Genomic DNA, 12,447 nt, shown 5'->3' with positions numbered 1-12,447 from the left:
TAGTGTCTTAACGTCACTCTAACAAGTGCTGTCCTTGAACTGAGTCTTTAGGGAGATTTAATAGAAGAGCACAAAGAGCTCTAGGCCAGCTCACTGAGTCAGCAACACCACATATTACATACAAACCAGCCCCCCCCCCACCCTCTCTCTCCCTCGCTCCCTCCCTCCCTCCCTCCGGCTTTTGCGCTCGGTTTGAATAAAACTCAACGTTGTCATGTCAAATTACATGACAAGCAAATCATGACACTGTTGCTGCTCTCTCTTTACAGAGTTGCATAAGCACGAGTGAAGAGTGCGGAGCAAAGAGACCGGGGGGGGATCTGCTATTAATCAAAAACTCAAGAGAAACACAGGCCCGGATCAATGAGGATCTGCAGCAATCCACAGACTCTGTAAGATCACAGGCCTCAGGCAGAGCTGAGGACTGAGGCCACATCAGCACACTATATGTCACCTTTTTCCTTAGACTCCATAAACTCAAAACTGAAGGATGGCTACATAAGTCATCGAAGAGAGTGGGAGATAGGCTTTGGGTTTTTTTTTTCTGTTACCAGTTGATTCAATGATGCTGTAAAACAAACCAACCTACTGAGGCTAATATTGAAAATCATTAAATCAGAACGGATACAAACACCAACATCTCGGCCAAAAATTTCCATTTGATGCAATATTATTAACTCAGAGTTAACAATATGTCTACTGTATACTGTAAAGGGAGAGAGCTGGATTGACATTGGTCTTGTCACGCAGCCAAGCCACGCAGGCAGTTACAGATTATAGTCATAAACTGAGTATACCACCTTTTCTTTATATTCATTTATTCTGAGGTTCATAAAAGCAAAACATTGTATTTTCTGTGGGCATTATCTGCAGCAGGACTAGTCTAAAAATGGAGAGCCAAATAAGCTGAAGAACATATTTCACTCTGGCTGCATCATTCCTTGTCCAGGGTGTTTCAGATTAGAATTCAAATACTCCCTCACTCTCAATCTATTGTCTGACTTTAGTAAGAAATTTATTGACACCATTGTTTCAGCTCTGATATCTCAGGCTCATAATGCGTTCAAGAGCAGTTACTCAAACTCAGCACGTCCACATTCATAGGATGTACGAAGGAAGATGAGGTTTAGTGCATAAATCTTGTGCTGTTCTGGTAATATAAACTTGATACATCAGACGAGGAGCAGCTGTTGTTTGTAATTCCCTCAGCATGTTCTTGCTTTTATGAATAGAGGGACAAGAAAGCAATTTGGAAGCAGGCTATCAGGCTGGGTATAGTTGTGAAGCAGTAATTCTGTTTAATAGTGGGGCTGGGGAGTGTGGGGGTTGGGTAGAGTGCCAGAAGTAGAGGAAGCTTTCAGCTCTATTTACTTCTCAGTTGTAAGGGTTGGCTTGCGGTTGCAGCAGTCCCCTGAAAACACTCACTGTTCAATCTTGTCCACGAGTTGTCTAAAATACAAATTCCAATGTATTTAATGAGACAATCATATGGGTACTACTGTTGTATTGCCTTAATTTTATAGTATCTTAGTGTAGCATACAGAGAAAACACTGGTGAGATCATTTAATGACAGTTTTGGATCTCAAAATCCACTCCAACTCATTCCAAAAGTGATTCCCACAGGACCTCCATCACTCCAGAAAACACAGTTCCAGTGCTTAACAGCAAAATGCATGGGGGCTTTATTTGACATTAGTCGACACTATGGGGATACTTTCTACAAACCATGCTCTTGGAATGACCATCTTCTCTTGCAATGCCTGAAAGGGTTGTTGCTTCAGCCTTGGAGATTTTAGTTGCCTTGAAGGAGGACAAAACCTTGCTAAATTATTACGTTATATAATATAACGTTATATATATATAATATAAACTTTATTATACTAATTAAGTTTAGCCAGATAAATAGTGTTCATCACATAATAAAGGAGATTAGCACAAATAACTGTAAAGCATCCAAATTAGTTTTGATCACAGTCCAGATAACAATAAATGTCAGGCCAATGGTGGCCCAAATATTGCACATCTGCAGTTTTCCTAAGGCCCACATTTGGCTTTGAATGACAAATGGGCCACATGTCAGGTGTGCTGTGGAACAAATGTGGGACAAATCAATATTTGGCCCATGTCTGGCAGACACAACGTGTCCCATCCAAAGTCAAGCTCAGCTCATTTTATCTGGCCAATGTCTGGCCCAAATAACACCAGCGCAGTATCTGAGCTGAAAGTGCTAAAGTGAAAGAGATATAATGCAAATATGTGTGCTATCTGGGAGCTTTTTCAGATTTCACATTCACACGTTTTATTTTGTGACATATATTTTTTTTATGTTTTCATAAAAATGTTTTTATTAAATATGCCTCACCTATAGCCCTTCTTTTCATGTTAGGATTTCTTAAAATTGGGATGAGCAGTGAATATGAAATTTAGGAACAGTCTTAACAATCCAGGATACATCACTGTGTATAAACCAACCTTCATAAAGCCTGAGTGTGTTTATAGATAACATAAATGTATTTAAATATCTCTCTCTGTGTGTGTGTGTCTGTCTCTCTGTGTCTGTCTCTCTCTCTCTCTCTCTCTCTCTCTCTCTCTCTCTCTCTCTCTCTCTCTGTGTCTGTCTCTCTCTATTAAGGACGTCTCTGGCCTTCACCATGAACGTAATGAATCTGTAATTAAAATTTTAATTCTTAGATTCGTTTCAAGTTTCCTGGAGGAATTAAAAAGGCAGGAATTCTTTAAGAGAGATGCAGAGGCGTAGAGGGCAGCCTCAGAGGCAGTGATGGGAACTCAGTGGAGAGGTTTCTATTGTAGGTGTACAGACAGTGGTGTGCTCTGTGGAGAGAGTGTTATTGTGAGCGTGTGCTGCTTTTGTCTATAGTTTGGGTCATCTGAGGCTTGGGTGGGAGTGTGGAGCTGAACTCCATGAAAGCACTATTCTCTGAGCTTCCCCTTTCATCTTCTTCCTCCTTTTTTAAAGGTTTTATATCTCTCCTTTTCTTGGATATAACCCATGAACTACTACTGCTCTGTCTGAAAACTTCAGCTTATCTATCTATCTGGCTTGTTTGAGAAAGTGTAGATGCAGATAATCATCATCACAGCCCCGACAAATACCTTTAATTTCTGAGATACAGCGTTTGAGAGGGAACTGGCTACCAATACAGATCTCCAAAATCCATCTTTACAGTAGATGGTAAAAAACATGCTTACCTCTAATGGGAGTTAATGTAAAAACTATAATAATTCTGATTATATATCATTTTAAAATAATTCTGGTTGATTTTTATCAGTCAGTTCTTCATGTTTCACACCAAACAAAGGACATGTCCTGTGTTTAAATGATGGATAAAAAAATATGTTTTTTTTAAACAAAATTATAATGTAGAGCAATAGATGCGCACTTAAATCTGAATAAGCCAATGTTAGCAGACTTTACTGCATGCCATTTTTAACTTTAGATACAATGCTAAAGTTACAAGGCTTCCATATGTCAGTTACCCAAAGGACCACTGAATACATCTGTTATTTGTATTAGACGTATGTGTATATATCTGCTTGTACATGAGTGTGTCCATTAAAGCTTGCTGGAAGTGCATGCCCCAGATGTGCTCTTCACTCTTATCTGTCCGATTTCCATTCAATCGTGCACAGCTAATCCTTAAAGCCCAAATCCTACAAGTACTCAGAAAACATGAGTGTAGAAAAGCAGAGTGGTGTCAAAGGGAGGATTACCAGACACAGCTCTCATAATAGGCTCGAGGGCGTAATATGCTTTTGACCAAACCAGATTTTCCCATAATGATCAAAATGTAAACAGTGGCACGACGAAGGAAAACACGTGGCACTTTCTGGGAAATCCCTGTGCCAACAGTGAAAAACAAATGAAACCTTAGCAGCACAGAGTAACCACTTACTAATGCCAAGTAACTGGGGTGTAGATGCCTTCATGCACTCACATGAAAAGGTATAATAGCATAATAATGGATAAGATGGGAGATAATATGATAGATGACTCATGGTAATGTTCACATACGCATTAGTTTCCTCCTACTCCTCTCAATCTCTCACAGATAAAAGGGAAAATATCAGAGAGAGAGTGAGTGAGAGAGAGAGAGAGAGAGAATTAGTACCAAAACAACAACAATCAACAACAATAATAATAATAATAATAATATTAAATTCAGTGCAATTAAGGGGTCTTATTTAAGGTGCTGCAGAATATTCACAATATTACATACTATAAATTATTTTAAAATATAAACTTAAATTGGCTTCTCTTAGTTCATTTTTATAGATCATAGTAAGTAATGCTTTGTCTAATAATTTAACAAGTTATTGGGAGTCTACTGTTATTTTCTGGCAGCTCCAGTTGTAAGAAGCTATATTTCTGCTCTAAACACGTCATGCCTTGTTGATAACAAGGATAATTATCTGCATTCGTGCAGAACATCTTTTTAAAAGGTTGTCTGTGCCATAATCTGATACAAGTCCAAGGGCCCTTAACTTTGATGCTCTTTATGTTCCTGCCATTCACAGCACACAGTACTCCTGCTCTACTAAGACACGGTACTGACTCTGTCCCTCGTAATGAAATAAATATCAATAAAAAATGAGATTTATTTTGTATATCACCCCATCCACAGACCAATTTCGCATGACATACCCACTACAAGGGCAAAAGTTTGTGGACATAAGATCATCCCACACATGTTCTTTTTAAGTCAAGAGTATTATAAGGTTTTTCCTGGTTTCCTGTTTATTGAATATAAGAGTTTATAATCATGTGGGAATTCTGCGAGCATGTCTGTAGGGACTGAAGGCATCAATAAGAACATTAATGAGATCAGGTGCTGATTGCTTCTTTTGGGTAACAAATTCAACATACAGAAAGGAGCTCCATTACTCAAAAATACAAGAAAACTACTCCACAGATCAAAGCTGGGGATTTTCATACCCCTCTAGCACACACTTGACATTGGACATGAGGCCTATATACAACTTCTCTAGAGTATTCATCTTTTTTTATGTAGTTTATGTAGATTATAAAAGCCGTGCATGCACAATTGAACATCTGTGTCCACAATGGAGCAATTTAAAATAGCTGAATCCACTGGACCAACTATTGGACACAGAGTGTAACAATTAATTGATATGAATGTATTAACATTTTTGCATCTAATTGTGTAATCCATTTAAAACATAAATAATTAGTACAGGACAGGAACAAAGGCCCTTTTATTGACACACTCCTCTATTACGCGCTGTTGTTTGACACACAATAGTTTTCCAGTCATACGCAGACACTGATGCATATACAACCACAAACACAGGGCTTAATGCGGCCTCTCCATTACTCTTTTAAAACAGTACAGTCAGGACCTTCTATAAATACCCCACATGCTGAGAAAAAGTAGGGAGGGTGGGTGGGAGTTGCACCTTAGACAACCTGAAAGAACTAAAGTGTAAAGAGCTAACACATCACAGAAAAATGAAGAGAGAGAAAAAAAGAGCGAGACAGTGGGATGAGATGAGCCAGATATGACTTTGCTGATTCATTTGCCTCACACCCTTAAAGCCTTTAGTTAGTGGTTGGAGAGAAAAAGCCAGTGATCCAGCAGAACCTCTTTTACAGCAGCACTTTTCTCTAGCTGAGTCTTCCCTTACTGCACACAACATAGAGACAATAGAGCTTCTTATCTCTGCACGCTGTAAAGCTACTGCCACAGAGTCTCTTTAAGCCAAGGCATTTACACTGCACATAAATACAGATAACTCTCTCTCTCCCTCACCCCACCATCTTTCTCCTTCCTTTCATTCATTCTCTTTCAATATGTCTCCTGCCTCTTCTCATTTCTTCTCTCTCTCTCGTTCTCTGAAGTGTCTTTGAATCAGCTGACTTGTGAGATTATTTCATCACAAAGCAGGGTTTGTGCAGGGGATTGTTTCTATTTTTCTGTACATGAGAGTTTCTCTGCCTACAGAAAGTAAACTGTCAACTCATGCAGAATGCACAACACAAAAAGAGAGACAAAAGGAATAATGAAAATCAACCCACAGTTCCAGCAGCAGATTATTTGGATGCTATTTCCCCATCACACATATACTTTATTAGCTACACTTATCTTGGTCCACCTCATTGGTAATTTTATCTCTTTAGGAACATCTATATTATGTGGACTTCGTATACAAAAGGTTACGATCTGGTTCTCTATTCTGAGTCACGCCTCCCAAACCCACACCCTTAACACGACTGGCTTTGCCGTTTCTTCCTAATGTGTGAGAGGTGCTCACACATGTGTACAGTAAAACTCAGTGTAGATGCCCAAGTGGAAGTGATTGCCTTCAGGTACTTCACTGTGACCTCACATTTTTGAAATAATATGACTTTAATCTCAAAATAAAAACAACTTTAACTTCAAAATATTTATTACTAATTTTACAATTTTTTATGAACATTAATGACAGTCCTATATATATACACTGACTGACTGACTCCTAAAGTTGAAACGCGCATTCGCAAATAAGAACTGTTAGTTCAGCCATATTTCACAGAAAGAACTTAAGGTGGTGCCACTACACCATCTGTTCTTAGTTCAGCCATATTTCACATAGTGCTTTTCCACCAATGAGGAATCAGAATAGTTCCAGTTCGTGAACTACATTAAATTCGTTCCCAGCTGGAACCAAAAAGAGTAGGTTCTTCAGCATGAATTGTGGCTGAATAATAGGAAATAAGACAGGAAGACGCTCCGTTTGTGTGTGTTTCTGGAGCTGAGTTTGGCATGACACCATGCATGTTGGCCAGAGCCTTGGCTTGGTTATATACTCCATATAGCTGCGCACAGCCTCCTTAAACTTCACATGCTTTACTCTAACCTGTTACACTGAATAAATAAGTATTTGTAATTCTTAAAATCAACAAAATGTTCTTGGTCTTCCTTGTTCTGCGGTGGTAGATCATCTAGTATTTATTTTTAAACGAAATGAACAAGAAAAACACTGATGCCGGTGTTATATATTATATTATGTGCTCTTTTTTTTCATTTCTCCATTTATTAGGCCTCCATATTTTCTGTACAACACAAACACGTGATTAAACGAAAGAAACACATACAAAACGAATGTTCAGAAACATTGTAGGATAGACTCAATTTGTATTTACCTGTGGAGATTAGCTAAAAGGGCACTTCACTCTTATAAAAAAATAAAAAAATAACAGAATCCTGTTGAAAATTCTCTTGAAACTCACCGTATTCTTGGCTCTGTTTTGTCTAAAATAGTGGAGAAAAGGCACGCACTGCAGTACATATGCAGGATTGTGTGTGTGCATATGTGTGTGTGGTTTTTCCTGACACCAGCAAAAGACTGGGAATAAAGTCACTACCTTTTAAGTGTTAATCCATCAAGCCCCATGTAGCTACTTCTATTTATGTCTCCCCTGACATACATCCACACCAATGCAGATCTTTAACTGGAAACTAAATTGACAAAAATCTCTTCCCCAAGGCAAGCTCACTGAAATCACATTGCCCTCATCAAAGCTACCAAACACTCCATTTCTGGCCTCCGTTTCCCTGCAGCTGTTGATGACACACTGATGATTTCGGGCCAACAACTCCTGAAAAGCACAACAAGCTTGGAAAAACAGTCGAGCGTCGTTACGCAAGTCATTTTTCCAGAATAAGGGTCATGGTACAAACACTTCCACCCTGTGTCGTGTTGACCAAATCTCACAGACACACTCACAATCTATATTTAAGGCCTGTAGAACATATTAGAATTACACCACTGTAAAGATTCTATTCGATAGGCAATTACCTTATAATGCCTAACCTAATCTCTCCAACAGACACAAGACTCAACTCTCATCTCCAGCCCAGAGTTGAGACTCAGCACACAACATCTCTGTAAACATTCTACGATTTATTTCATAAAAGACTATTCCTGTTTACCCAAAAAAGTACTTTGATTGCTTTTAAAGGTTATGCATGGTGTATTTTCTTCAGTTAGGCCCATCAATATTGATCAGCCTTAAAAAAACCTGATTACTTGATTAAATGTCAAAATAACAGACTGGTCACTCGATTATCAGTGTAATCAACAGTGACAGCCCTCCTCTCAGCTAGTCTCAGCCATACAGACTAGACACTATGCCGTGTTGTGTTGTGTTTACCCAGGTTACAGCAGTAGCATATCAATTTAGGTCATCTACCCCCACCCCTTGTCCGTCCCTCACAGTTCATTTGCTTCCTGTGCAGAAAGCCAAAAGTGCACTTCATTACCCTGCCAAGAGGGAGGGAAATGTCCCCTGAGTTCTCCCTCATTCCTTCAAAGCAGACAGCTGATCATCCATAACACCCCCCCCCCCCCCAGCTTCCTCATCCTCACCTCTCCGCCTGCTTCTACACCCTCCAGCATCTCCACTCTCCTCCTTAACACTGACCTCACTGACTCGCTGCAATTAACTACTCCTCATCTGCTCCTGCACTGTTGCTAGCACCTACTGTAGCGCTTAGTGGAATGAGAAACTTTGGAAACTTCACATCACATCTATAATTGGTTTATCACTTCTGATGACAAATGCTTGGGCTTATGTTCTGTGAAATACATACAAACCAAACTGAGCATTTTGTGCATTTCTATCATATCCTAATACATACAATCCAAGCAGTCCCATTCTAAAGCTAATTGGAAAATAAAAAGCTGCATATATATAATCAACTTGTACCAGCACAGCGTACATTAACACACACCACCATCATGACAATGACACTGTGGCACTGATAATGATCTACCACCCAAATGGTACGTGTTCTGTGGGTTGTCCTGTGCAGATCCTGTGGGCAAGGGTAGAAGGGGGCAGACACCTATGCAGAGCAACAAGTGTTTTACAGTCTGTAAAGTGCTCCTTTATGGTCAGTGGAGTTTGTCGTAATTCTATGACTGTGTATATATTTTAAAGATGTTAAGCAAGATAAAAACGGCTTCTCTGCTTCAGACACTATAAATTTGCTGGTGTGTCTATCTGGGGCCTGGGGTGATACTTAATACTTAAACACTTAATGTCCTCCAAATTTACTGCAAAAGCCCAAAAATATCTTGCTTCTTGGGCTAGTTTTGTAAGAATATGATCCAAAATATTGTATATATATATATATATATATATATATATATATATATATATATACTAATGGACATTATGAATCATTTAAGTCTGAATTTGTCATTATGGTGAAGGACATGAAATATCTTTGGACAGCTACGATTAGAAGGACAAGTGCTTAGGTCAAACAGGGTCTTTTTGATTCATCATGGTCCATAAATGTCCCAAGGCAATAGCTCATGCACTTATATTCTATAAACAGCTCAACTGATTGGAAGGTCTGTAATGCCATCTGCAATTCCCATGCTATAATCTAATGATGGGTCTGTGTATATTAGGGAATGCAGCATGATAATTATTCTCACACTTACTAAGCCAATTGAATATACACACATAACTAAGAGGGAGTTTGTTATTCATTTCCATTTTTCAGTTTCAAATCACAGGGTTGTTTTCACAGAGATTTATGAACAGCAAGCTTTAGTTCAGAAGCTGTACTGAGCCCAGAGCATGCACTGTCACATGGGCTTTTTCACAAGTCATCTGGTTAAGCACGCTTTGTGTCAGTGTGGGAAATGCCATAGGCAGGTTTTGAAACAAGTAGCAAGTCACTGCTTAGCTTCAGTTACAAAGATGGCTACTTTGGCTGTTTTGTTACATTCAAACAGACCTTATTGTGGACTTCATTAGAATGGCATGACTTCATACAAGTGAATTAGCCTTACTTGTTAAAGTAAAAACCATACATATGCTTTAGGGTTTAGTGTGCCTGGGTAAAATGGTTACACTAAGGTTCACTTGACAAACCCTCATTCACATACCCCACCTCTGTAATATTGTGAAAGTGTATTATAAATGCACTCGCAAAGTCTCTTACCCAGATATTTGCCTTGTTTATGATTTAGTCAAGGTTCATAAAAGCAAACTCTACAATGTCATAAACATAAGAACAGTTTTTGTACCCTTTCATATGGACAGAGCTAAATAGTTAAAGCATTAACTTAATTATTACATTTGAAAATACACTAATATCCCTTATTAGGAGATATATATATATAATTTACTAATAGTGCTTTTAACTTCTTGATCATCATGACCGAAGTGAAAGGAGATCCTTTGGACATGTAAATAAATATATCATTATATAGCATCACACTTCTTCAAGGAAATTCAAGCCTTTTTCCACAACTCCAACATTGCTTCTAATGATAGAAGTCCTCCAAAACACTGTGTTGCTGAGATCTGGGGTGTCCCGTCCACCATTCTGGTGACATGTTCGGCTTTTCCTGATGACTCCACTTCCTTTCAGACCCACGGTGCTGAGCTGTCTTTTCAAAAATGGACAAAGACAGAGTTCTGTGGCGTTTTCTAATCTGATTTCCCCCCCTGTCCCTTAAAGGGAGGATCTGTGATTGTTGGGAAAGGCAATACACTCTGGTTGTTTACATTCAGAAGCTTGGTAGTTTTGGTGGAACACTGTGTTTCGCGAAAAAAATGACTGTTGTTTGTACGTGGCTAATGTTTAACTTTTTAGATTTTATTCACTGTTTGAATTACCACAGATTCTCATTTGTAATCAAAGTTGTTTAGTTTTGTAGAACTTTTGGTAATGCAGTGAGTTGTTTCCCAAGTTTGGAGATATTTCCACCTCACATGATCCAAAACAGCAAAAATATGTCAATAATAACATATATATCATATAGAGCAGAAAAATCCTCATTTCAGTGTGTGTTTTCAAAGTTTGGGGTTCTCTCCGTTGTCTTAAAAAACTCCAGATGCCTCTGCCATGAGCAGAGAGAGAGAGAGAGAGAGAGAGAGAGAGAGAGGCCTAACATACATCAGTTTTTTACTCATTTACATGTATTATGGTTTCATAAACACATTAGATCAGTTTCCATCACACGGACTGGAGAACTAGCAAATATTGAGGAAATATCTGAATTTTATAAAAAGTGTTTTTGGATTACAATCACCAACGTTACCTTTAAAAATGTCAGTATCAGTTATGTTCATATGAATTTACACAGCATGAGTCCCATTTTCTCTGTATTTATATGAAATATTTTATACTCCTTCTGTTTTCCTTTTTTACTTATGAGAATAATCTTTTGTAAATTTTAACTGAAAATCTACTGAAAGTATACTTTTACTTTTTTTGACTGGCAATTAAAGAAAGAGTGGCTTAACTTTTGCAGAGGACTGTATAGAGAATGATGGACTTAAATGATGCACACACACACACACACACTTCCTGACACCACCTCCCCACCCACCAACACCAACGTCCCCCAAAACACAATCACACAAACAAACAAACACATTCACAGAGCTCTATCCTACCTTCTGTGTGGCAGGTGGAGGACAGGATGGTGCTGGGTGGTCTGAAGAGGTAAGGAAGGTACCGGGAGAAACATTTCATTTTTTACCGTGTCCGGTTCCGTGTCTGTGTCATTAGGTCTCGTCCCGCGACAAGATCCACATCCGCGCCGCACAGAGACCGTCCCACAAACCGCGGGGATGAGAAGGAGAGTCCGCTGTGATTCATAGAGTTCCTGAAGCTGGAGAACCTTCTCTGTGGCGCTTGCGGTGAGATCTGCTCTTCCTCCGCTGTCGAAAGGGTGGGCTGACGGGGAGGAGGGGCAGCTGAGGGGCATCACTTACTGCCCCGTGACCCACCATCCAACTGGCTGCCCCCTCGTCGCCCAACTGCCCGAAAACCAAGGGGCTGCAAGAGCAGGAGTTAGCGGAGGTCTACGGAAGCCTTTGTTTTCAGCGAAACGTCTTAATTTCTAAACAGTGCAATGCAGAGACGGAGGTTTAGAGCTAGGAACGAGCCTTGAATAAAAACCGTTTGCGATTGCTTAAAATGCAGCCAAACGTAACATGCCTGCAAAACTTCTTCCAGTCCAATTCACAGCAAAGCAAACTGCGCCCTCTCGTGACTGTACTTTAACAATGAATGTCAAGACAAATTCTAGTTCTAAAAAAAAAAAGAGGAAAAATCACTTATGTCAGGTCAGAGTATTTGCATTTTCATTTGATTATCTGAAGCCTACTACCCACAAACTGTGGATATATACACATTAATTCACAAATTCAGTCTTTGTTCTTCAGTACCTTACAGCAATGTTATGAACAATAAAAATTTGGTTTTATGTATTGCTGGATTTCTTAGCCTAAAGACTGGACTGAGAATGAATGAATACAATTGATATTGCTGTTTTTATTTTTGCGTATTGTTGCTTGTAGATAACAAACTCAAACCTACGGACACCAATCCACCTACCAACGTGTGTTTTTGGACTGTGGAAGGAAACCGGCACACCCGGAGGAAACCCACGCA

The 12,447-nt window shown here is 39.2% G+C and overlaps 1 protein-coding gene across 1 annotated transcript in view; it reads right to left on the bottom strand.

Moving 5' to 3' along the window:
• LOC136673611 (serine/threonine-protein phosphatase 2A 55 kDa regulatory subunit B beta isoform) overlaps positions 1-11,750 on the bottom strand; it is a 47,691-nt gene extending 35,941 nt beyond the window's left edge. The window contains exon 1 of the mRNA XM_066649194.1: positions 11,445-11,750. Within this exon, the coding sequence (XP_066505291.1) occupies positions 11,445-11,523 (79 nt within the window). The 5' untranslated portion in view covers positions 11,524-11,750. The remainder of the gene's footprint in view (positions 1-11,444) is intronic.
• Between the last annotated feature and the right edge of the window lie 697 nt (positions 11,751-12,447).

This window comes from Hoplias malabaricus, chromosome 17 (assembly GCF_029633855.1).
Source record: "Hoplias malabaricus isolate fHopMal1 chromosome 17, fHopMal1.hap1, whole genome shotgun sequence".
Taxonomy (NCBI): domain Eukaryota; kingdom Metazoa; phylum Chordata; class Actinopteri; order Characiformes; family Erythrinidae; genus Hoplias; species Hoplias malabaricus.
The sequence above is the reverse complement of the archived record's forward strand: the minus strand, read 5'-3'. Positions and strand labels throughout refer to the sequence as shown.